Source organism: Sinocyclocheilus grahami, unplaced genomic scaffold, assembly GCF_001515645.1.
Source record: "Sinocyclocheilus grahami isolate Dianchi unplaced genomic scaffold, SAMN03320097.WGS_v1.1 scaffold23.1, whole genome shotgun sequence".
Taxonomy (NCBI): domain Eukaryota; kingdom Metazoa; phylum Chordata; class Actinopteri; order Cypriniformes; family Cyprinidae; genus Sinocyclocheilus; species Sinocyclocheilus grahami.
The window spans coordinates 330,455-355,885 of record NW_015505202.1 but is presented as its reverse complement, the minus strand read 5'-3'; the positions used below and the strand labels follow the sequence as shown (position 1 = coordinate 355,885).

Below are 25,431 nucleotides of genomic sequence, written 5' to 3'. Positions count from 1 at the left end.
ACTTTGTTGAAATTAACATTAAGATAATAAATGCTTTAAAATTATTTTTCATTGTTAGTTCATGTTAACTAAAGTAGTTATCTAATGTTAACAAAGGTCACTTTATAGTGAAGTGTTGCCAAAAATATAAATCTGTGATCAAATCATAATGTTCTTGCCTCCCATTCAGACTACAAGATTAACTCATATTCAGAGCTATCAGGATCAATTTGGCAGGAAATTTCAGACTGCCATTCATCCTTCTGTGCTCATATAATTTTTGCATATTCATCTTTCTTCTTACTTGCAAGTCACATCTGATATGATCACAGGAAACCATGGCCTTATCAGATTCAGTTGTGCATGAGAGCAGTACCTAAGCTTCAAAAATTACATTAAGTGCTGGAAAGCAAAATGGCTTTTCACACCACTCTGAAAAGCAATGCTTCTTGAGCTGTAGTGGGAGTAGAAAAGTAGCTGATAAATTACAGCACTAAAGGACAAAGTCCAGTTATGAGTTATACATACGCTGTATAATTACCTCTGATGAGATAATTATCTCAGCTTTATTCTTTAGCATCACAAACAAATACATACCCGTGTTAAACTTGTTGTTCTGGACTGCGAAGGGCTGCACTTGTAGCTCAAACGTGTTGATGGTAAGCTTGTCAGTGATGTTGTAACTCTGCTCTTTTTTGCACATGTAGGAGCTTCCGACAGATGCCTCCCACAGAGACAAATTATTATTGGAGGCATTGAAAACATTTCCTGTTGAAGTGATACCAATCAGAGGACAGAACATGATTACATGACAAGAGATGAGACACACCATTAGGGATGCACGATATATATTGGTACCACACTGTCTTGACATTTACATTCACTTACAGTTAATCTAAAAAAACAACAATAACTTAATACTGTTAAATATAATCTTTAGCGAACCTCAAAATGAATATCTTTTTCATATTAACTGTGATGCCTACATTCACTTGTAGCATTTAAAAACAATTGATTTTATTTTTCAGAGATTGTTTTTGAACATATTTAGACAAAATAGTACAGAATTCTGATACTGCCTTATTATTGTCTTGGGATGAAAATAATGAGAATAAGAAGATTTCAGGCATTTCATTTTCACTATTTTTTTACATTAAAAGTACCTTACCATTTGCAAGATTAACAGAGAGCATCAAAGCATGTAGACGGAACTTCTGTGAAACCTGTAAAAACAAACAGTTAGATGCAACCTGATATCATGAGAGAATGTAATTATTTTATTTATGAACTGGCAGTTTCATATAATTATATGTACAAAAAAAAAACTTTAGAAAAAAAGTGCAAGCATGATGGCCCAATGCTAACCCATTGACCTTAATCAGGTTAGATGCCATACTTACATACAGTCGTTACAATGACATGTACTGTATAAAGTTCCTAGATCATTTAATTTCCACAACTTTTAAGTTTGTTTTAAGGAGATTGTCTACTTTTTGTCAGCTTAACAGTAAGTGTGTTGTTAAACTACAGTACAATCCACTGAACTAAGGTCCATTCCTAAACCTAACCCAAAGTTGGGCATAAGCAGATCGTAGAGATACAATGCATTCAATTCACATTTAAGAATTGTCAATAGACGGCAAAAAAAAAACAGAACATTTACCACCTCTTTGCCTCAGTGGAATTTAGTCCAAAGTATATTTGACTCTCTTCTTTAAAAAGACTTACATTTGTGAAGATAAAATGAACTGTGATTTCTTCCGACTTCAGCACAAGGGAAGAGTCATTGCCACCACTTCCACAGGCTCCACTCACTTCCGTTACATTAGGACTCGGGTCAAGATTAAGAGTCTGAAAGCTGGCATTCTAAACAACAAGAACATAAAAGACTTGCAGTGGCATAATAGCCCTTCACAACAAATTTGCAGTAAAACATCACAGCTTTCAATTCTTGCGTTCCTCTGTACAGATCTTTCGAACCTACCTCACTCATTTTGAAACTGAACTGAAGGCCCATCTTTGCCAAAAGACAGACTGTGACATTGTCTGACTTGACACTGTAGTTTCCAACAGTTGGGTTGGGGACAGGAGGAGAGGTCGGAGGAGGAGTTGGAGCTGTTGTAGCATTAGAGTGTGCGGTAGTTGGCGCTTCTGTGGTGGAATTAGTCGTGTTGTGATGTGGGGTAGTTGGAGGCTCTGTAGTAGAATTAGTCGTGTTGTGATGTGGGGTAGTTGGAGGCTCTGTAGTAGAATTAGTCGTGTTGTGATGCGTGGTTGGAAATTCCGTAGTCACAGCGGCAGAAGTGGCAGCTGAAGAGGGTTTGTTGGTGGTTGGAGAAGAAGTGCTGGAGATGATTTGGTTTGTGCTTAACTTCTGTATTGCAGGTAATGGTGATGTCACCAGATCATCAGCATGCACAATACCTACACACAGGGTGGAAGCATAATGTTATTTCCTCATAGTTCACATGTGATACTGAGAATAGAAAAGCCTGCCCTTTCAAGCTTCCAAAATCAAGTTTAGCTAAACGCTTATAAATGCTAAATCACTAAACACTTAAAAAAAAAAAAAAAAAAAAAAAAAAAAAAAAAAAAAAAGGTACTTTTTTTTTCGGCATTATATCAAAAGTGAAAGACTACTTGGACACGCCACAGCCTTTCAACCACCTCTATGCGTAAGGAAATAAAAACAGCAATCCAAGCACATTCCAGTACCTTCCTTCCTGACTAACTGGCAGCAAACTAACACTCAAAATATTGCATTTGCTTTGCTTTTGTCTAAGACCTAACTGATTAAGGCTGGAATACACCAGATTTTCTATTTGCAATCAGGAGTTGACGCTAGTTGTCAAAAGTCAAAGCCAGTCCACAAATTTTGGGCATTCGGAGTTGATAGATTTCACAGAAAATCACATACTGTGTGATGGTCACACTCTGATTTTTTTTTTTTAGCTTCCATCCAGTCGGAGGATATCAAACATGTTTGATACTTTGGGCCAATTTTAGAACTCATGTTGTTCTCATTTATCATGCATCTCTTAGCAACAAGGCACATGTTTCTGCTTGAGTTTGTGGTGTTCAGAATGACTTGAAAGTCTGGTAGTGTGTGATCCTCAGTCCTTTAGTGTACAACGCCCAGTTTTTCCTCTGTAACCATTTGCAAAGTCGTCAAGCGCATGATGTCGCGTTTAAAAACCATTCAGACTTTAAATGTTGTGTAAAGTACACCAGCCTTTAGATTATCACAGTGAGTGGCTGTCCCCTGTCCTGTAGTTTGATGAAATCATTAACCTGGTGCTTCACACACAAACCCAACCTATGATTATGAATGAGGGTGGGTGAGAAAAATACACTGAACAAGCACTTCAGGATCACATGCTTTTGAAATTAAATGTGTCAAGTGAGAGAAATCTATGGCATTTTTTTCCTTCCATTTTTCGCTGAACATATTTTAAAATTAATAAACTGTTAAAGCGAGAGTTCGAAAATATTAACACAGAACGTCAGTCTGTCTCAACACTAATTGAAAACCGTTAGAACCAATATCAGACTTCTTTAACACACTGCAGTTAATACATCAGTACATGATATACTGGCTTTATTACAGCACTGCCTAGCTTGAATCACACCGGTTGTGTCTTAAAACCTAGTAAAACTACCAAAGTAGACAGCATTTTTGGACATTAAAACTTCAAATTTTGCGCCCCTTATTGCTGTCTATGTAGGCAGCGCGCTAGGTTGAGACAAGGCCAGAATTTTATTTTTTTACCTCAGTGCAATGTTACTAAATGATACAATATATTTAACATCTCCTAAACATATTTTAGCCGGTGTTGTTTTACATTTAAATTCGTTAACAATCTAGCAGGCAAACATCAGAAATTGAACGGCAATACACGGGTTATCTATTAAAATGAATTTATGTAATTTATTGATCACTCCTGAATTGTATTAATGTGTTTAAAACAATGCAAGGACGGTAAATATTTATCCCACAAGCTGACAGTCTCTCTGATTACCTAACGCTCTTCTACTGGCGTAGATTAGAGATCACGCTAATGCTAATGCTAATGCTAACAGGCTCCTATGGGCCTGCGATAACCTCCCAAAAATAAACTCAATATCTTATTTTGTAATGTGACACCGTCTGAAATAAAACACTCAACAACACAGTCGTACGTACCGCACAGTAGAATAAAGAGCAGGGTCACACAACCGCGGACAGCCATTGCGACGGGTGGATGGCTCCTCTGAGCAGGCAGACTGTAAGTGACGCCCGGACCGAGTTTGACCCGGTTCAGCAGCGCTGTGAATTCAGCCTCAAACCTGAGCTCATATAAATCATATGACAGGATGACGCTCTCCTCTTCCTGCACACGTATGGCAAGCCGGTTTAACATTTAATCTATAAACCGCACTAGTATCTAATTTAATGGTAGTAGTACTTATTTTTTAGATACTAGTATATTTTCCATTAAAGGGTTAGTTCACCCCAAAATTAAAATTCTGTCATTAATTACTCACCCTCATGCAGTGGTGTAATGTAACGAAGTAATAATACTTTGTTACAGTACTTAAGTATTTTTTGGGAGTATCTGTACTTTACTTGAGTTTTTATATTTCTGCCAACTTTTACTTTTACTCCACTACATTTCCTAATTAAAATGTATACTTTTACTCCGATACATTTCCTCGAAACATATTTGTTACTTACTACAAAATAAAGTCAGAAGAACACAGACTGCAGGAAAGCAGGTTGGACAAATCAGTGGTGTGGCGTTTGCAAGTTAGACTCCTAAAAACACCTTTGCGCACAACCGCGGATGATTTAATTTTCCGCTCAAGACGAGTCTGGGGTATGCGATTTACAGTATATCTTCTGCGATAATATGGTAAGTGTTGTTGAAATGATGTGCGATCTGACATTATCAAGTAGGCTATATCACCAAATCACACACAGCATGCACACACGTTGATTTATTAGTCTATTAAAACTCAAAATTCCAGGCATTCTAAATTGTAGACGGCAAAAATGCTTCTGTAAGCTTTTTATATTTATATAATTTAATATAGTTAACACACAAAAAGTACCGTTTTTCTGCAAATATCAGCAAAACACATTTAATAATCATTTTATACAAGTTCAGTAAAGCAATAAGTGACTTACATTTTAGACATAACATTGCTTGTTTTTGCTCAATTTTGCAAACGAAAATAATTCTAAACAAAGATCACACAGCACTGTTTTGCATCTCTGAGCAATGGACAGTGTTTGTTTAATTATTGAATGAATCAGCTTTTTGAACGAATCGGTTGATAAAAATGATTCAGCGATTCACTCATTAACACAGTCAAATGCTTTGTTCCTGAATGAATCAGCCATTTGAATGAATCGGTTGAATCTCAATGACTCACTCATTAAAAGTCACTTGCTGCCACCTACTGTTGGTTTTAATTTCACATTTCGACTATTTTTTCATGTTTTAAATTATTTCAAATATCAGTATTCAAGTTAAAAACAAAACATTAGACCTATGTATGCATCTGTAACTGCAGTTTAAATGCATCCATGTCCAATCTGAGATACATTAAACTGTGTAAATACATCTAAATGCTATTTCAGATGCAGATTCCAGAAATGTTTTCTTATGTTGGCATGAAAGACACTAAGTACCGGATGAAGTGCTTCTTATTCTTACCCAAAAATACAAAATGGAAGAAAGAGTTAAAACTGAACACAATCTTGCTACTCAAGCTGTGGATGAACATTTTCTATATATATTTCTTTGCTTCTTTTCCATTTTGCATTTACTTGTACTTTTACTTTCAATACTTAAGTACGTTTAAGACTTTAAAAATACTTTTCGTACTTAAGTACAATAAATATCACATACTTTAAGACTTTTACTCAAGTAATATTCTAAACGGTGATTTCAACTTCTACCAAAGTAATTTTCTGGTAAGATATCTGTACTTTTACTGTTTTTTGCTTTCAGGTACTTTATACACCACTGCCCTCATGTCGTTTCAAACCCGTAAGACCTTCGTTCATCTTCGGAACACAAACTAAAATATTTTTGATGGAATCTGAGAGCTGTTTGATCCTGCATAGACAGCAACGCAACTGAAATGTTCCCAAGTCCAGAAACGTAGCAAGGAGATCTGTAAAATAATCCATGTGACATCAGTGGTTCATCCACAAGTATACGAAGCTACGAGAATACTTTTTGTGCGCAAAAGGAATAAAAAAAAAAAGACTTTATTCAACAACTCATCTCCTCCGCATCATCCTGGTGCCATTTTGGAGAATATCAGCTGGACGTAAACAACATATGCTGTTCTGTGTCAGCTGCGTCACGCCGGATCAGTTTCCTATGTTGTTTGCGCTTTGATTTGAATGAAAACAACATATCCACCATATAGAAATATGGGCAGTTGGGCACAAAGATGAAAATCAAAAATAAGAAAGTCCATTGTCAGAATTTGTAACTCTTGTGTTGTTCTCTGTCTATACAGTATATGCTTTCCAGCTGAAGATTCATGAGATTAACCTTTGAGCTATTTCTGAGAAATGGTTTATCATTGGTTGATCTACATTCTCTTCATTAGCGAAAGTCAAGATTCACTTGCACAATTCATGCCAAATTTACAAAAAGTCTAATAATGAAGTGTAAAAAAATGTGCTTGACAGTTTATGACAACTAGATGAACCATTTTGCATTTAATGACTTATACGATGAACTAAAGACTAGATGTTTTGAGGGGTAAGACTATTGCACAGAAAACTATATAATACATTTTGAGCAACATGACATTAGCAACTGATAATGTAGGAAACTGCAGATAAATGTACATAATCAACTGCATGAATGTACCAAAGCAATCGCAACTTGTTCAAAAGAATGATAAACTGGTTTTATGATGTGTACAAATGACTAGATGATGTGGAGGTTGTACAAGTAGTTTTGAGAATTTCATTTCTGATTTGAGAAATGCACCAAAATGTCTGAGAAAAACTGTAATGTAAAAACATTCAATGTCTGTAAGCACCAGTGCTATATGCAAAAAAAAGTTAACGTACAGCCCTGGTATGAAAAATAGGAAAATAACAGATAATAAAATTGGTGTCTTATCTCCATCCTGCCACTAGAGGTCACTCGATGACCAACAAACACATTAGGCTACTACGTTAACGAAATTACAATGTTTACCAAACTGACAAAAATACATTTTCTATGTGCTTGTGTACAAATAATTGTTTATTTTCTATGTGGTTTCCTCAACAAAGTACATCCATTTTCTTGTTTCTGTTTCCTGTCTAATCTCTCTCCTATGTTGCTGGTTCATTAATATTCAACATACGATTACCATACTGGGAAGAAATGCTAATTTAAAAGCTACTAGATACTAGTATCTATTAAGTTCAGGATATCTCTGGTCTAAAACGTTACTAGTAACTGAAAAATAAGTAGCCTACTAGTTCTATTTTTTCTTAATAAGAAGAGTATAATTAAATACTAGTTACTATTGGAATAAGTACTAGTATCTAATAAATAAGAACTAGTATCTAATGAATAAGTACTAGTAACTTTACAAAAGACACTGGTACCTAAAGAATAAACACTAGTACCTAAAGAAAAAGCACTAGTAGCTAGAGAATAAGTACCTAAAAAATAAGCACTAGTACCTAAAGAATAAGCACTGGTAGCTAAATGATAAGCACTGGTAGCTAAATAATAAACACTAGTACCTAAAAATAAGCACTGGTAGCTAAATAATAAGCACTGGTGGCTAAATAATAAGCACTGGTAGCTAAATAATAAACACTAGTACCTAAAGAATAAGCACTGGTAGCTAAAGAATAAGCACTGGTGGCTAAATAATAAGCACTGGTAGCTAAATAATAAACACTAGTACCTAAAGAAGAAGCACTAATAGCTAAAGAATAAACACAAGTAGCTAAAGAATAAACACTAGTACCTAAAAATAAGCACTGGTAGCTAAATGATAAGCACTGGTGGCTAAATAATAAGCACTAGTACCTAAATAATAAACACTAGTACCTAAATAATAAACACTAGTACCTAAAGAATAAGCACTAGTAGCTAAAGAATAAGCACTAGTAGCTAAAGAATAAGCACTTAGTACCTAATGAATAAGTACTAGTACTTAATGGAAAAGTTGCTAGTATCTAAAAAAATAAGTACTAGTACCATAAAAATAGATACTAGTATACGGCTTATAGATTAAATGTTAAAACGGCTTTCCATAGCACATGAGTCTTATGTCGAGTTTATGACCACTGTTCAATTGCCAAACCTGTGTGTAATTAAATCAGCTACAGAAATGTTTTATTCCTGTTTCAGAGCGCAATAAATAAGCAGACGATAGTCTTTGCTATTAAAAGATTTAAGGTTTTAAAGTTTTATCTGATCACACAAACTATTACAAAACCACTGTAGATCAGATCATAACATTGTTCATTATTAATGCCAAAACATAAATTGAAAGGAGCACAGTTAGCATAAATACTGCTATGTGTGAAAATGTAATATTAGTAAAGCCTGTTATCCAAATGTTATATGCAGTTTCTGATGCTATTATCACTTTTTTCTAGTTGATTTCTATTTGTGATAATCTGTTTTGGCACATATCTCAGCCCTTGTATTAGGTTTGAATCTGTGCATGACGGTTATAGTCGAGGACCCTAATTGGATTCAACACAGTTCACCAAAAATCAGACAAAAACTAATTAAAATCGCAAAACTTTTTTCATTATACAGCACATTATACACATATTTTGTGGTTAAATGAAAACATTTTTGAATCACAAAACAATTCAAATGGCATAAAATGCAGTTTACATACAAAATCAAACCATAAAAGAAATTGTAATTAGCTAACTGTATTAAATTACTTAAAACGCATTTGACATCCTGCCCCATTAAATGTGACAACTGGCCCTGACCAGACATTTATGGATAATAGAATTGAAACCTTTTAGTAAAAATAAACATTCATTATATAGTTGGCCACAAAAAATATAGAAATTTTAGCTTGGAGGATATCATTAACAACGTTATTCTTATTTAAGATAGTTTTGAGTGAAATCTTGCTAGTGTTTTTAAGCGCTTGGAGACCAGTCTTCGCATGATGTATTGTCGCCCCCTGGCGGAGGGTCGGAAACGTCAGGCCTCGCGCTGAACCAAAGCGCCTCAACAGCAGCTGCGCAACGGTAGAAAGTACTTCCGGCGGGTCAGCGTCGCCTCTTAAAAAAGTTACTATTTCCCCGCAGACTTTTCCTCAAACCTAAAATACCAGTCTATCTACCGAGCGGAAAGACAGCGTCCGGCAGAATGCTTTAACGCAGACAGCCCTCGGCAAAAAGCAGTTTGTAATCCAACGGACTTGTGTGCAGCGCGCCGGAGTGTGCTCGAGCGAGAGGAAGCAGTATTCAACCATCTTTCCTCTGCTGGCAATAACAAGAACAGAGAAGGGTCCAAGTGGGGCTGCACTTCTCAGTTTATCCTCTTTTTCATACTCGGAGCCGCGAGGTTGCACTTTCCCCAACCGAGACCGAGGAATAGAAAGCGTCCACACCCGGGATCGTAGTATTAGTAGATTAGCGATTTGATTTGGTATTTCTTTTTTAATGTTTCCAACAGGTTTACCTTCCCCTAATCCCCCACCGCCAGCCCAAGAGCCCAGACCGGCAGCTTCTGATGTTCACAACGACAGTAACGTTAGCTTAACGTCTTCTAAGAAGAGGAAAATTAACAGTTCCGAGAAGGAAGACATTGATTCAATATCTTCGTCTCCTAAAGCCATTTGTAATTCCTCCTCCACAACGTCCAGCTCTTCCAGTACACAGCAGCAGCAGCACATCCAGAAGAAGTTGAGGTTCGAGGACCCGCTGGATTTGATCGGACTGGATGTGAAGATGGCCGAGGAGTCGTGTAACCCTGCAGAGTCGTGCTCCAAGGCGAGAAATGTGTTCCTGCCCGGAGGTGTTGGGCATCATGCTAACGGACTGACCAAGTCTGCGGGCTCCGCCACCTTCTCCAACAGCAAACCCGGTGCTGCGAAGAAACTTGTTATCAAGAACTTTAAAGGTAGGTGAATAGTCTGGGTTCGCCCTCGTCTTGTCTGAAAACATCTTGGGCTGTGTCTCAAAACTTAGCGAGCTGCCAGCCTATGCAGCATTTTTGGCTAAACGCATCTGCGATGGATAGAAATGATGCGTAGTATCTAAAGCAGTAGTAAACAACTTCAGTAACTGTCTTACAAAAGGAAAAGTGCTGCTGTCATGGTGTTGAGACCAGCTTTTTATCTATACGCACTTATATATAGACTTTATTATGTAACTGGCGTTTGTTTATGAAGGAACTTCCCAAAATAAAAACACAATTAATTGAAACACTAAATAGTTTTAGTTTTTCTTTTGCATCTTAACTGTTTGTAAACATCCTTTTCTTTTTGATTTCATTTTTTTATGTGTGTGTGTGTATATTCACAATTATTTCTGCTTTTAAACCCTCAAAGTGCATGTTAACCCAGTTTACCCCCATGATGATGTCCTTACTTGTCCGTACTAACTTATTCTTAAACTCAAACTATTTTAGTGTTCAACATTATGCCACGTTGTCATCTGCATCTTTACATTTAGTCCTAGTAGCCATAATTTTGCAATTCAGCATTATTCTGCATATTTGAAGGCATTAACGAAAGTTAATTATTTTAAAATAAATAACCTTAGTAACTGCCTTATAAAATGTAATGCTGTGCTGTTGTCACAGGTGAGATCGGCTTTTTGTCTATATGTACTTGTGTATAGATTTTATGTAACTTGCATTTGTTTATGATGGCACATCACTTGTATAGACAAAATCAAGATCTGACCTTCACTGAAACACTAACCAGTTTTTATGTTACGCATCCTTATTGTTTGTATAATATTATATCAGAAAAGAAAATGATATATTATACCTTCTTTTCGTTATAATATTATATCAGAAAAGCCCAAATTACCGGAGAATTACACGAATGAGACCTGGCAGAAGCTGAAGGAGGCAGTAGAGGCCATACAGAACAGCACTTCAATAAAGTACAATCTAGAAGAGCTCTATCAGGTAGGTTTATGTACATATCTGTTTTATCATTTAGTAATATTATACATGGAATCTAATGCCATTTATTCCCTTTTGTTTTTTCAGGCTGTTGAAAACTTGTGCTCCCATAAGATATCTGCCAAGCTCTATAAACAGCTCAGAGTGGTCTGTGAAGACCATATCAAGGCACAGATTGACCAGTTCAGAGAATATCCTTTTCATTGCTACAAGTTTATATTCTTAAAATATAGTTAATTTTTTGAAACAATGGCCCATCAAACATGATACAATTATTAGATATTAGACATATTTTTGCAGCATTTTTTTTTTTGAGGATTCTTTAATGTATAGAAAGTTTAGAAAAACACATTTATTTGAAATATAAATATTTAGTAACATTATAAGTGTTTTTACTGTCACTTTTGATCAAATTTTGATCCTTGCTGAATAAAAGTATTCATTTCCTTCAAAAGCCCTTACTGAATTTAAATATTTGCATGGTAGTGTCAGAAATATTTTTTATTTTTAAAAATTAATCATGTATTTCTTAAAACAAAAATAGCAACATTGATTTTAATTTTATATAATAGCTAGAAAACTATGGCAGACGGTGCATATGATGAGCACGGTCAATATATGAGGGAACATTCTTCAGAGTCACTGGTAATTAAATAGGACTGTCTGCTTACAGACTGCTAATCATAACTCATATGAAACCATTTCTTAACTCTTGATCTACGGATGCCTTAGACAGTGTTCTGTTCCTCAAGAAAATAGACAAATGTTGGCAAGATCACTGCAGACAAATGGTTAGTGAAGTTAACTAAGAGCTAGAGCTACCCTAGAGCTCTTGTCTCTACATTTCTTTTGAATAAGTTGAAAGTTGACCTTTTTATTAAATGTTCCAATATCTAGTTATTTACCTGTTTGCAAAAATGGTTTTAATACAAAAACACTGTCTTTTCTTCTAGATCATGATTAGGAGTATATTTTTGTTTTTGGATCGCACATATGTTTTACAAAATTCAATGCTGCCATCAATCTGGTATGTCTTGCCGAAAGAATTTGTAACATTGGCACAGTCACATTTGCTGTCTTTATTTACTACCATTGCATTGCTGTTCCTTCCACTGGTGATTAAAGATACACTTGTGTTCTGTCTTCAGGGACATGGGCTTGGAGTTGTTTCGTTTCTATATCATCAGCGACCTGAAGGTGCAGAGTAAGACAATCGATGGGATTCTTCTGCTTATTGAGAGAGAGCGGAGTGGAGAAGCCGTAGACCGCAGTCTCCTGAGGAGTCTTCTGAGCATGCTCTCAGATCTGCAGGTTAGCTCACCTGCTTTCTCAGTTGTACTCAAACCAACGTATCTGGGTTTATGTTGCATTTATGGCATAACCATTTAATAATGGTTTTAACCATTTAATATTCCTGTAATTTGCATCTTTACACTTAGTCTCAGTTGCAAAAACTGAAATTCTGCATTAATACATTAATGAAAGATTAAACAAAACCATGGCAAATGTTCTACAGATCTTGTAAGGTCTTGATCTCTGATATCATTCAGCCCTTAAATTGTGTGGTCAAACCTGTTAGTGTTCATATTGTTGTTGTAATCACACTTTTGTTCATTTTTATGACAGATTTATCAGGATTCATTTGAGCAGCGGTTTCTGGAGGAGACAAATCGACTGTATGCTGCAGAGGGCCAGAGGCTCATGCAGGAAAGAGAGGTGAGTTTCACCTCGGGAACAAAGTATTGATTTATTTAATTTAATTTTTTATTTATTGTTTTATTATTGTGATTCTGTGAGTGATAAATTATTGGCGTGCCTCATTAAGTGGAAGTTAGCTACAAGTGGAAGTTAGCTACAGGCTTGTACATTGATAGAGGCTAGATTTGTATTTTTTTTCTTTTAATAATGCAATCACCCTTAGTTTTTGTTTCAAAATTAATTACACCCCTACAACGAGGAGACAAATCGACTGTATGCTGCAGAGGGCCAGAGGCTCATGCAGGAAAGAGAGGTGAGTTTCACCTCGGGAACAAAGTATTGATTTATTTAATTTAATTTTTTATTTATTGTTTTATTATTGTGATTCTGTGAGTGATAAATTATTGGCGTGCCTCATTAAGTGGAAGTTAGCTACAGGCTTGTACATTGATAGAGGCTAGATTTGTATTTTTTTTCTTTTAATAATGCAATCACCCTTAGTTTTTGTTTCAAAATTAATTACACCCCTACAAAGATATGCTGCTATTTTGTTTTTGTGGAACATAAAAATGAAAATCTTTTTTTTTTCAATACAATCACATTTCGTAGTGTCATGTATTCCAGGTGACTAGTCTTCTGTGGTCATATGTTTTTGAGAGATGTAGCAGAGGTGAAGATAACTAGTATAAGTCATAAATACCACTTTTATGTCTGGCCTTTAGGAACTGTGATTGTATGAAAAAAAGATTGAAATGAAGATGTGTTCCACAAAATAAACAAACAGAAATTTTTATGAACTATACTTTTAATTAGTTTATTTAATTGTTTTTTTCTGTCTCATTTAGGATAGTAACATTTCAGTTATTTATTCCTAACAAATATTTTCTTTTCAGGTGCCAGCGTATCTCCATCATGTCAACAAACGTCTGGAAGAGGAGGCAGATAGAGTCATTACATACTTAGACCAGAGCACACAGTACGTATGCAGAGAATATATAATTTGCATATTGAGTTATTTTGGCAAAAATATATGTGAATGTTTATCTTATTTATTTGTAGAAAACCCCTCATTGCCACAGTGGAAAAGCAACTGCTTGGAGAACACCTCACTGCAATACTTCAGAAAGGTATCGCCTTCATCGAATGAAGAGGATTGACACTGTATTTGGTGTTCAAATGGTTAACCATCCTCAAAATTAGAAGTAATTTACATAAGTGACTGTTTACTTGCCACACTCTAGGTTTGAATAACCTGCTGGATGAGAACCGTATTCAGGATCTGGCTCTACTGTACCAGCTCTTCAGTCGTGTGAGGGGAGGCGTGCAGGTGCTTCTGCAGCACTGGATCGAGTACATCAAGGTGTGCAGGGAACCCATCTAGATGACTGAAAAAAACATGACATAACAGTTCTGAATGTGCACATTCAATTTCACAAGTCTTGTTTTTTTTGTGTCTCAGGCCTTTGGAAGCACAATTGTCATCAACCCAGAGAAAGACAAGACAATGGTTCAGGAGCTTTTGGATTTCAAGGATAAAGTCGATCACATCATTGATGTATGTTTCATGAAGAATGAGAAGTTTGTAAATGGCATGAAGGAGGCCTTTGAGACGTTTATCAATAAACGGCCGAACAAACCTGCGGAGCTCATAGGTCAGTTCGCAAATGTTGTTTTCCAAGCAGTCTTTGAGGGTTTTTGTTTGATTGAGAGCTTGCAGCTGATTGGATCGAGACAAATATTAATATTCACTAATGTTGTGAATTTATGTTCTATAGCAAAATATGTGGATTCAAAGCTCCGTGCTGGGAACAAAGAAGCGACAGATGAGGAACTCGAGAAAATGTTGGACAAGATAATGATCATATTCAGGTTCATTTATGGTAATACATTTAAACTTAATGCTCTGTTCCAAAGACCTAGAACGTTTTCAATTATTAAACATCTGTCTAAGCTTCATAGACTTTCTCATCTCTCTTTTAAGGCAAAGATGTTTTTGAGGCCTTCTACAAGAAAGACTTGGCTAAGAGGTTACTAGTGGGAAAGAGTGCCTCTGTAGATGCAGAGAAATCAATGCTGTCAAAACTGAAGCATGGTAAATTACATTTCTCCTTTCATGTTTGATTCTTAAAACGTCCCATCCTCATTAACCCAGTTGTTTCAACAGGCCGTGAAGTAAAAAAATGGTGAATTGTGTTTTTCTTGTAGAATGTGGAGCTGCATTTACCAGTAAGCTGGAAGGAATGTTCAAAGACATGGAACTCTCAAAAGATATTATGGTGCAGTTCAAACAAGTAATGATGGCTTTTATTTTTATTGTCATTATTTACATTCTCTTATTTTGTATAATTACATCTTTCAAATTTCTCTCTTTGAATCTGCACCTCAGCACATTCAATGCCAAAATATTCCTGGGAACATTGAGTTGACGGTGAACATCCTCACTATGGGTTATTGGCCAACATACGTCCCCATGGAAGTACATCTGCCTCCAGAGGTCTGTTCTGATGAATATTGAGAGATGGGATCTTGGATTAGATAATCCCTGGTCCTTTAACATGACAGTAATAACCTTTTTTTTTTTTTAAAAAACCTTCACTCTGTAGATGGTAAGATTGCAAGAGATTTTCAAAACGTTTTACCTGGGCAAACACAGTGGACGGAAACTACAGTGGCAATCGACATTAGGACATTGCGTTTTAAAGGCAGAATTCAAAGAGGTAATGCACATTTTCTTTTGAAAAAAGCAATTTGGCTTGAATACCAGACTTGGTAGCTGATCATAATATTTGTATAGGCTAATTAAATCAGAACATTCTTTTCTAAAGGTTTCTCAGAAAAATAAATGGCTATATATATATTTTTTTCTCTCCTTTTTTTTTCCACAGGGCAAAAAAGAGCTGCAGGTTTCCCTGTTTCAGACGTTAGTTCTGCTGATGTTTAATGAAGGGGAGGAGTTCTCTCTGGAGGATATTAAATTGGCTACAGGCATTGGTATGGATACTTGTGACAAGCAAACGTATTGCAATTTATTCCTGCTTTTAAGAGATACTATTGTATTCAATGTTAAACCAGGGTTTCTGCAGGTCTTAAAAAGTTCCTAAAAAATGAAGGCATTCAAAATTCTAAGATTGAAAAAAAAAATATGCCTAGAACTAGAACAATGGGGTACGAAAACTTGTTTTCCCCTTGAATTAAGTTAATTTTTCTGAGTCCATTGGCAGATATCTGTTCTTGCTTTAATCGTGAACTCACTCAATTTAGATGAATTCCACAGTAAATAAGACGACTTGCCCCATGACATTTTGCTTCAAGTAAATGTATCTTGATATGAGAATCTTTAGACATTTGCACGAAAAAACAAGACAAAAATGCTAAGGAAAAACATCACTTTTTTGCAGTGTGATTAGAAGTACAGTAAAAGTGATTTCCATATTCTAGAGGTTGGGATCTGAGCGATTCAAGCCTTTTTTTCCCCCATCGTGAACTCACTCAATTTAGATGAATTCCACAGTAAATAAGACGACTTGCCCCATGACATTTTGCTTCTCAAGTAAATGTATCTTGATATGAGAATCTTTAGACATTTGCACGCAAAAACAAGACAAAAATGCTAAGGAAAAACATCACTGTTTTGCAGTGTGATTAGAAGTACAGTAAAAGTGATTTCCATATTCTAGAGGTTGGGATCTGAGCTATTCAAGCCTTTTTTTCCCCCGTGAGCACCAAAATCAGCATATTAGAATGATTTCTGAAAGATCATGTGACACGGAAGACTGGAGTAATGATGTTTAAAATTCAGCTGGTTGTGAAACGGGATGCCTAAATAACAAATAGGACAGTTTAATGTGAATTATGTTTAACAAAAATAATTCTGATCAAAGAGATTTCTCATAATCATTTAGATTTCACTTAAATTCTTCACAGTTAAGGTATTACCCCCCCCCAGTCTTAAGATTTCATATAATGTGAGCAATATGAATAATTTTCTCTATGTCACTAAAATTGGAAATTAGCCCAAGACTCACTGTGCTCACAGCAGAGAACATATGCCACTGCGACTAAATTTTGTTTCATCTTTTTGCAGCCTGCTGATCTGAAGAAGAGGATAGAGTCACTTATTGACAGGGACTACATGGAAAGGGATAAGGAGAATCCCAATCAATACAACTATGTGGCTTAGCGAGAATAAGAGGTATAAATGAGGGATGGTAGAAATGACAGGAGGAAGCTGTTCTCAGTGACGTTGTTTACTTCCCTTAGCACATGGAACCCCTTGTTCCAGGTTTTGTTCACTTCAACATCTTCACCCCAGTGACCAACATCTGAATCAGTTTTCTCTTCATGGCTTTGACAGGGTAGGGTAAGTTTTATTTCTCTCAGAATGGCATGTCCAATTAGAAGAAAAGAAAATACAAAATTATTTTGTTTAAATGCTTCTGAGAATTGGACTATCCCAAGCTTAAAAAGAAAAGGTATTTATTTTCAGACTTAGTTCCGTGGCTATTGTTTGTTGTCTCTGGCATGGTTTTTTTTCATTGTTTACTCATGCAAATATCACACAACATATTGACGTATTACCTGTGCAAAGAAAACCAACACCAGATTGACTGAATTTGACTCATTTGTTCAGTCAGTGTCGTATTGGGTACCGGTGTGTGAACATTGAAAACAGGTTTTCTCTTTGCCAATGTTTGTACAAAGAAAAGAAGATTCAGCTGATTGGTCACAAGCAGTTTATGTTCTGTGAAGGATTTATTGATAAATGGAACAATTGAGGCTGATTGGAAATTTCACAGTATGTGCCAAGATTAGATCAAACCAAGCACTTGTTTGTAGGAATGTTAACGCTGCTAAACACTAACTTGTACATCTTCCTTCTTTTTCCTCCCTGCTTACATCTCACATTTCCTCTTGTTTATTTTGTATATACATTTTACACACAACTTTGATGTTTGACACTTTCGACTACATTGCAACGGCATTCTTTCTCTGAAAACTCTGAACAAGCACAGCAGCACCATTTTATCATTCTAGTGTTTCCAAGTTTATATATCCCTTAAGTTCTGAATTAGGCCTATATACTGAGAAGCTCCTCTGTGTGGCATCCATGGATCGGTCTGTGGAATTTTCGGCAATGGTGTTTTGAGAAATCATACTGAAGTGGACAGTCGTCCAGTGTCTGGAAAAAGTATGCTTGTTTTTATTGCCTCCGAATAAACAGCTTTATGTGTTTCCATGATCTTGTCCCTCAAATCGATTTGTGTGATCTTCATTGAATAATATTTGATGACAAATGGATAATTAATTCTAGATGATGTGTGGGTGAATGGACCAAAGAAGCCTCAGACATCATAAATTGGCAGTCTTTCATTATTTTCATGAAAAATACATTGAGCATAATAAGTATTCTAACTAATAACCATATAAAACTTGACGTTGTGTTTTATATACAGTGCTGTGAAAAGGTTTTTGCCCCCTTCCTGTTTTGTTTATTTTTTGCATATGTCACACTTAAAAGATTCAGATCAAACAAATTTTTATATTACACAAAGATAATGCAAGTAAATACAAAAGGAAGTTTTTAAATGATTTCATTTATTAAGGGAAAAAAGCTGTCCAAACCTACGTGGCCCTACGTGAAAAATTAATTGCCCCCTCCTGTTAAATCATGAAAGAACTGCAATTAACCACATTATTTTAGAAAGCGGAGTTAAATTTATTATACAAAAAATATCTTGATTATCCCCAAGACTTTTGGGCAAGTATTCTGTGGACTGATGAGACAAAAGTTGAACTTTTTGGAAGGTGTGTGTCCCGTTACATCTGCCGTAAAACCAACACAGCATTTCATAAAAAGAACATCATACCAACAATCAAACATGGTGGTGGTAGGGCGATGGTCTGGGGCTGCTTTGCAGCTTCAGGACCTGGACGGCTTGCCATAATTGACGGAACCATGAATTCTGCTCTCTATCAGAAAATCCTGAAGGAGAATGTCCGGCCATCAGTTTGTGACCTCAAGCTCAAGCGCACTTGGGTTATGTAGCAGGACAATGATCTTTGAGGTTTTGGAGTGGCCAAATCCAAGTCCGGACTTAAATCCGATTGAGATGCTTAAACAGTCCATTCATGCTCGAAAACCCTCCAATGTGGCTGAAGTAAAACAATTCTGCGAAGAAGAGTAGGCCAAAATTCCTCCACAGCGATATAAAAGACTCATTGCCAGTTATCGCAAACACTTAATTGCAGTTGTTGCTGCAAAGCGTGGCACAACCAGTTATTAGATTTAGGGGGCAATTACTTTTTCACGTAGGGCCAGGCAGGTTTGGACAGCTTTTTTTCCCTTAATAAAATAAATAATCATTTAAAAACTGCATTTTGTATTTACTTGCATTCTTTGTGTAATAATAAAATTGGTTTGATCTGAATCTTTTAAGTGTGAGAAATATGCAAAAAATAAAAAAACAGGAAGGGGGCAAATGCTTTTTCACACCACTGTATGTATATATGTATGTTATGGAAGATATCAAAGTTGGCTTAGATTTATAATTTAAGCCAATACTCTTTAGGCAAATTTTTTGTTTATGCACCGATTGAATTTTGCTTCCATAACATATTCTTTCAGACTAGTGGGATGGCAATTTTAAAATAAAATAAAATACATATCTTTAAAGGCATTTTCTCAAAATATTTGTTCCCCTCATGCACTAAACCAGAAATCTCCACTTTACTAGCTCTTCCATAAAACTTATTCCAATCTATATTCTGACGTTTTTATTTTATCTATTTGCAGATTTCTGATCTTGGAATGTATGCGAAGTTGGTGCATATTTAAACATTTATGGGGAAAATTGTAATGCAAAAGAATTGTCTTAATATGCTGCGATTAGTGTGTTTTTTTTACTCACTTTGACTATCATTAACGACTAAAGTTTAACAGATGTATTGCAAAACAGCATCATTTTGTCATACTGTATGTACTTCCACCCCTTGCCGTAAAATGTTTACCACTGTCGTAAACAGGAATCACCTGCGGCTGACGTGAAGCGTGGAGTTAGTTCATTAAATCTACTGAATGTTTAGGTTTTTTTGGTTCAAAAAACTTAACAATTACGAGCTGTAAGATCACACAGATCAGAGGACAAGAGTGACCGATAGCGACCTGCAAGGATGTTTAAAAAGTAAGCTTGGGCCGTTGTCAACCTTATAAATAGTAGCTAACACAACTTAGCATTGTTGCAGTAATGTATTGTTTCGTTAACCCAGTAGCTTTGCCATATCAGTAGAAATAGAAGAAATGTTGCATGTATACGCTTATCAGTTTTATATGCTATTGCAACTTAATATGTGCCCTCAATTCTGTAACCGAGACAGCAACCTGTTTAGCTAACGTTACTCTGCTAACTTGCTCTGTCACAGCTGACTTTCATGGTTCATTAGAAATGATCCATCTGTATTCCTATGTTTTTAGTGTTTTTATACTTACTTTTTAGATGCATTTAAGATACTTCTAATATTTCTAACGTGAACCGATGATAAGCAAACTGCAAAAAAGACTGTGATTGCAATGGGTGTTTACATGAAACATTCAAAGACAGAAACCTGGTCAGTTTTTAATTATAAAACAACTGATGTTAATTATGTCATATGAGACCTTAATATTAGACCAGTTTCTTTATTTTGTCATACTTTGCCATAAAAATATAATATTACAGACACCTGTATGCAGGTATTAGACATTAAATTGGCTAATTCCTTTTTTTCCCTCTGTCTTCATAGATTTGATGATAAGGAAAATGTTTCAAACTGTATTCAACTGAAGACATCTGTTATTAAGGGTATAAAGAATCAGCTGTTAGATCAGTTTCCCAACATCGATGATTGGCTCAACCAGATAATGCCCAAAAAGGACCCAGTCAAAATTGTGAGATGGTAAGAGTTGCACTATATATGAAGTCAGTGCTTACTCGTATGCAGTACTAAAAGAGTAACTCATTTTACATCAGAGGTGTGATATTTTATGTTTCCAGTCATGAGCATATTGAAATTCTAACGGTAAATGGAGAGCTACTCTTCTTCAGACAGAGAGAGGGACCCTTTTATCCCACCCTCAGACTTCTACACAAATGTAAGGCCGCTTTCATTTTCATCAGTAGCAGTAAGATGTTTCTCTGCAGAAAAGATTGCCAGGTGCCAGAAGGGTGCTTGTATTACTAAGTTAGACTTATTATTCCTTTGGTCAGACTAATGGCTGGTACTTGCGTGTCTGTTCTTCAGATCCCTTCATTCTGCCACACCAACAAGTAGATAAAGGAGCCATCAAATTTGTTCTGAGTGGAGCCAATATCATGTGCCCAGGCCTCACATCACCAGGAGCCAAACTCTTCCCTGCTGCAACAGACACAGTAGTCGTATCTTTCCAACTGTTGTATTATATTCTATTTTCTAAAATATTTTTCTCCACTTGATGAATTAATCCTATTGATTCATTGTAAAGGAATAGTTCACTAAATTCCGAGTATGGGTCACCATCATCACTTCAAACTCAGTTTTAGTTTTTAGCAATTTTAGTGTTTCAAGGTAGTTGCCAAAGCAATTGTGTGTGTTGATTATCACAGGTTGTTGTCCTTAAGTATCTGTTTTTTAGGCCATAATGGCAGAAGGGAAGCAGCACGCGCTTTGTGTGGGAGTCATGAAGATGTCTGCAGATGACATGTAAGTGTTTTTATGCATCTCCTGCACTCTGAATCCCATTTGGGTTATAAATGCGAAAAACACACACAGTGGAATTTTTAGCTGCTCTAGAACAGGGGTGCCCAATCTCAGTCCTGGAGGGCCGGTGTCCTGAAAAGTTTAGCTCCAACCCCAATTAAACACATCTGAACCAGCTAATCAAGCTCTTACTAAGCATACTAAACTTAAAGGCAGGTGTGTTGAGGCAAGTTGGAGATAAACTGTGCAGGACACCGGACTCCAGGACCGAGCTTGGGCACCCCTGCTCTAGAGTCTATAGTCTCGATTGTGGTGTAAATACATCATGTATAAAAATTATTTTAGTTAACACAGAGGAAATAATGAATGAAATCAATATAAATAAGTCAGCATCAATCTGTGACTACAGTTTATTGGTTATTGAAAACTAAAATGTATATATATGTGTGTATATATATATATATATAAAAAAAAAAGTATAGTGCATTTCATTTGAAAATATTTTCTTGTCTCACATCACTGAACAGAGAGAAAGTAAACAAGGGAATTGGAATCGAGAACGTTCACTATCTGAATGACGGACTGTGGCACATGAAGACGTATAAGTAATGACAGACGAGAGGATGTGCTGGAATTGTTTGGACCCCTTGTCACCAGGCTGCCCATCTACTGTTTACATGAATGGACTCAACTGTGTACCATCCCGAAAGCTTTGAAAGCGAACCTATTTTAATGCACAAATAAAACCTGCATTCAAGTCATCCAAAACTGAAATGGTTTGTTGCTACAGTGAGAGCTGAATTGTGTCATGGCAGCTTAAAGCCTGTTTAAACAAGAGTATAATTCTCAGTTGCCCAAGACAGAAAGCATTTGGTATTTGTTTAGACGAAGTTACTTACCAAAGATGAGTTATACAACACATGCCATTATATATCATGCAGTTCTAGACCCTATGGTTTTATCGTTTTGAATTTACTTTTTGTTTGCACTAAAAGCAGGAAACGTACATCTATGACAATGCATCTCAAAAGAATCCCATGAGGGCTTGTTGTTTCTTTTGCAAGCTTACAAATATCTCTGTTGCTCTACATCCACATCATATTTATTTATGGAAATATAAACCACAAAAGCAAAATGTTCATGTCCGAAAAAATAAAGGGAAATTTACTCCACAGTAGGAGGGATTTGACTACCGTTACAGAAAGTGAATCCAACCAGCTTGTGAAAGACAAACTCATCTCGGCACATAAGGAAAATCACATTCATTTTAAGGTAACTGTAATATAGAGAAAACCAAAGTGAGGTACGGTGCATTCAGATTGATCAGAATGTGTATTCTCTACAGGGTCTAAGTCTACACTTATTTGATCCTCATCATTTTCTTAGTTTATTTCTGATGCCACAGTTTTTAGTCAAGTCAGGCTAGAAATGACCATGAATATATAATGGATTTATTTTGCATTCATAAAGATAAACTTATTTTTTCCATTTTTAATTTGTCTCGCACTGTATTAATCAACATTAGAATTTATTTCTACAATAATAAATATATTAAACCTATATCATAAATCCATAATATTATAAAACTATAAATTCCTTTAATTTCCCTTTTGAGAGTGAATACACTTCCCCCCCCCCCATTACAGGGATCAGGCTTTGGAAGTAAGAACAGCTGCAGCAGAATATATGTTATCATTCAAGCAGAAACTGAGTATGAGATCAAATGTCCAGAAGCGGGAAAACTCAACTACACCGTAGATAGTGATATCATCAGAGTTATCACAGAGGTGTATGATAATAATTGATCAAATATCAACTGATATATATCTCTCTATATATATATACAGTGGTGTGAAAAAGTGTTGGCCCCCTTCCTGAGTTCTTTTTTTTTTGCATGTTTGTCACACTTTAATGTTTCAGATCATCAAACAAATTTAAATATTAGTCAAAGATAACACAAGTAAACACAACATGCAGCAGGACCTGGAAGACTTGCTGTGATAAATGGAACCATGAATTCTGCTGTTTACCAAAAAATCCTGAAGGAGAATGTCCGGCCATCTGTTCGTGACCTCAAGCTGAAGCGAACTTGGGTTCTGCAGCAGGACAATGATCCAGAACACACCAGCATGTCCACCTCTGAATGGCTGAAGAAAAACAAAATGAAGACTTTGGAGTGGCCTAGTCAAAGTCCTGACCTGAATCCTATTGAGATGCTGTGGCATGACCTTAAAAAGGCGGTTCATGCTCGAAAACCCTCCAATGTGGCTGAATTACAACAATTCTGCATAGATGAGTGGACCAAAATTCCTCCACAGCGCTGTAACTGACTCATTGCAAGTTATCGCAAATGCTTGATTGCAGTTGTTGCTGCTAAGGGTGCCCCAACCAGTTATTAGGTTTAGGAGGCAAACACTTTTTCACACAGGGCGTGTAGTTTTGGATTTAGTTTTCCCTTAATAATAAAAACCTTCACTTAAAAACTGCATCGTGTTATCTTTTACTAATATTTAAAATTGTTTGATCTGAGACATTAAAGTGTGACAAACATGCAAAGAAATCAGGAAGGGGGCCAACACTTTTTCACACAACTGTATATCCTTTATTTATTTTTTTTTTTTTTAGCTCTCTAGAATTCTATGCCCCTTTGTGAGAGTGAGTAAATTAAATGAATCGGTAATGTTCACCTTCCCATCTTAATGCCGGTTTCATTTAATCCGTATCAAATTGGTCTTTCAGCAAAGTACGAGAACAGTAAAGGGTGAGTTATATACTTTATATCTGTTTGGCCATAAAGGCCTTTTCACACTGAGCGCGAAACCTTCTGCTACTTCACACTTGCACGCTAGGTGGCGCTGACCAACAATACATTTTTCCTCAGCTCTGTATCTCGTATATGGCGTTAACATGGTCCGCTGCTCGATATACAGCATTAAATTAAGATAAATAAAGTTTGGTTCTACACCAGAAACACAAACGATCTATAATGCTTACAAGAATACATCTTAAAACATACCTGCTTTTCATTTGTAATGCAACGTGTTCTACACCAATGCTCAGACACTAAATAACGTACTTTATGTACAAAAATTAAAGGGGTCATTCATACTGCTTTATAATTACATTTGACATTGATCACATTAATGTAGTTTTTCATTACCTTTTTTAATTTTTCCGCTACTGTGTCCGGTTAACATCGCTTTGCTGCTCTCACATATGAGCTGGATGTTTACAGTCTAGTTTTTACCTGCTCCATCCTTCAATAACAGCTATGGATTTAAGGCGCTTTATTTGAGGGGACACAAATGACAATTCTTGCACTTCTTTGAATTAGCTGAAATATCCCTATAAATGTATACGCTCCTATAAATTTTTTCTCAGCATGGGCTGGCGCTCTCTCTTTTTTCTCCTGAAATTTGGAAGACAACACAGTAATGCTCAAAAATAGATTTTTAAATCTCATTGTGGACACTCATGGGTTTAACATCACCAAACCTAAACCTGTATGAATAGTAATACCTGACATTGAGCAATATGATTCCCAGGTGCTGAAGATCAACCAGATGAGCTGGAGTGTTTGAGAATTGTGCTGACTGGAAGGACAGAATGAGGAAAGAGTGCAACAGGAAACACTATTCTAGGATAAAATGAGTTCGAAAGCAACATACATTCAGTGACAAATGCTTGTAAGAAGGGAGTTTGTGAGATTGAGGGTAAAAAACGAAGAGAAAAACGAGACCGAACTCAAGTTACTCAACTTGTAAAAATGACAGAGATGATTACATCCAACAAAGGGCAATATTTGACTAAGTATCAACCAAAACACGGAAATGTCTATTAAGAAGTGGGCTGAGAAAATCCTGAAAGAGAAGGAGAGAAAAATTGAGGCTCAAATTGAGAAATTAAGAACCAAATA

General features: G+C 36.1%; 3 protein-coding genes across 3 annotated transcripts; 2 read left to right on the top strand and 1 right to left on the bottom strand.

Annotated features, from left to right (window-relative positions):
* Window positions 1-475: 475 nt before the first annotated feature.
* LOC107560251 (lysosome-associated membrane glycoprotein 2-like) lies at window positions 476-4,316 on the bottom strand. The gene is made up of 5 exons (XM_016244385.1): window positions 4,163-4,316; window positions 1,964-2,403; window positions 1,708-1,845; window positions 1,148-1,202; window positions 476-747 (listed from the first exon to the last, which is right to left on the bottom strand). Exons 1-5 carry the CDS (start codon window positions 4,206-4,208, stop codon window positions 491-493), a joined length of 936 nt encoding a protein of 311 aa, XP_016099871.1. The 5' UTR covers window positions 4,209-4,316; the 3' UTR covers window positions 476-490.
* Window positions 4,317-9,161: 4,845 nt separating this feature from the next.
* On the top strand, window positions 9,162-16,900 carry LOC107561204 (cullin-4B-like). Its single transcript, XM_016245584.1, has 18 exons — window positions 9,162-10,091; window positions 10,993-11,108; window positions 11,193-11,296; window positions 11,827-11,896; window positions 12,059-12,132; window positions 12,254-12,416; window positions 12,732-12,821; window positions 13,697-13,779; window positions 13,863-13,930; window positions 14,045-14,163; window positions 14,263-14,455; window positions 14,579-14,683; window positions 14,785-14,895; window positions 15,009-15,094; window positions 15,190-15,297; window positions 15,407-15,520; window positions 15,689-15,819; window positions 16,888-16,900. The coding sequence occupies exons 1-18, from the start codon at window positions 9,632-9,634 to the stop codon at window positions 16,898-16,900; spliced, it is 2,208 nt and encodes a 735-aa protein (XP_016101070.1). The 5' UTR covers window positions 9,162-9,631.
* A 2,903-nt stretch (window positions 16,901-19,803) lies between these two features.
* Window positions 19,804-22,276, top strand: LOC107561487 (malignant T-cell-amplified sequence 1-like). Its single transcript, XM_016245942.1, has 6 exons — window positions 19,804-19,984; window positions 20,583-20,735; window positions 20,834-20,931; window positions 21,081-21,214; window positions 21,451-21,518; window positions 22,043-22,276. Exons 1-6 carry the CDS (start codon window positions 19,974-19,976, stop codon window positions 22,122-22,124), a joined length of 546 nt encoding a protein of 181 aa, XP_016101428.1. The 5' UTR covers window positions 19,804-19,973; the 3' UTR covers window positions 22,125-22,276.
* Window positions 22,277-25,431: the final 3,155 nt, after the last annotated feature.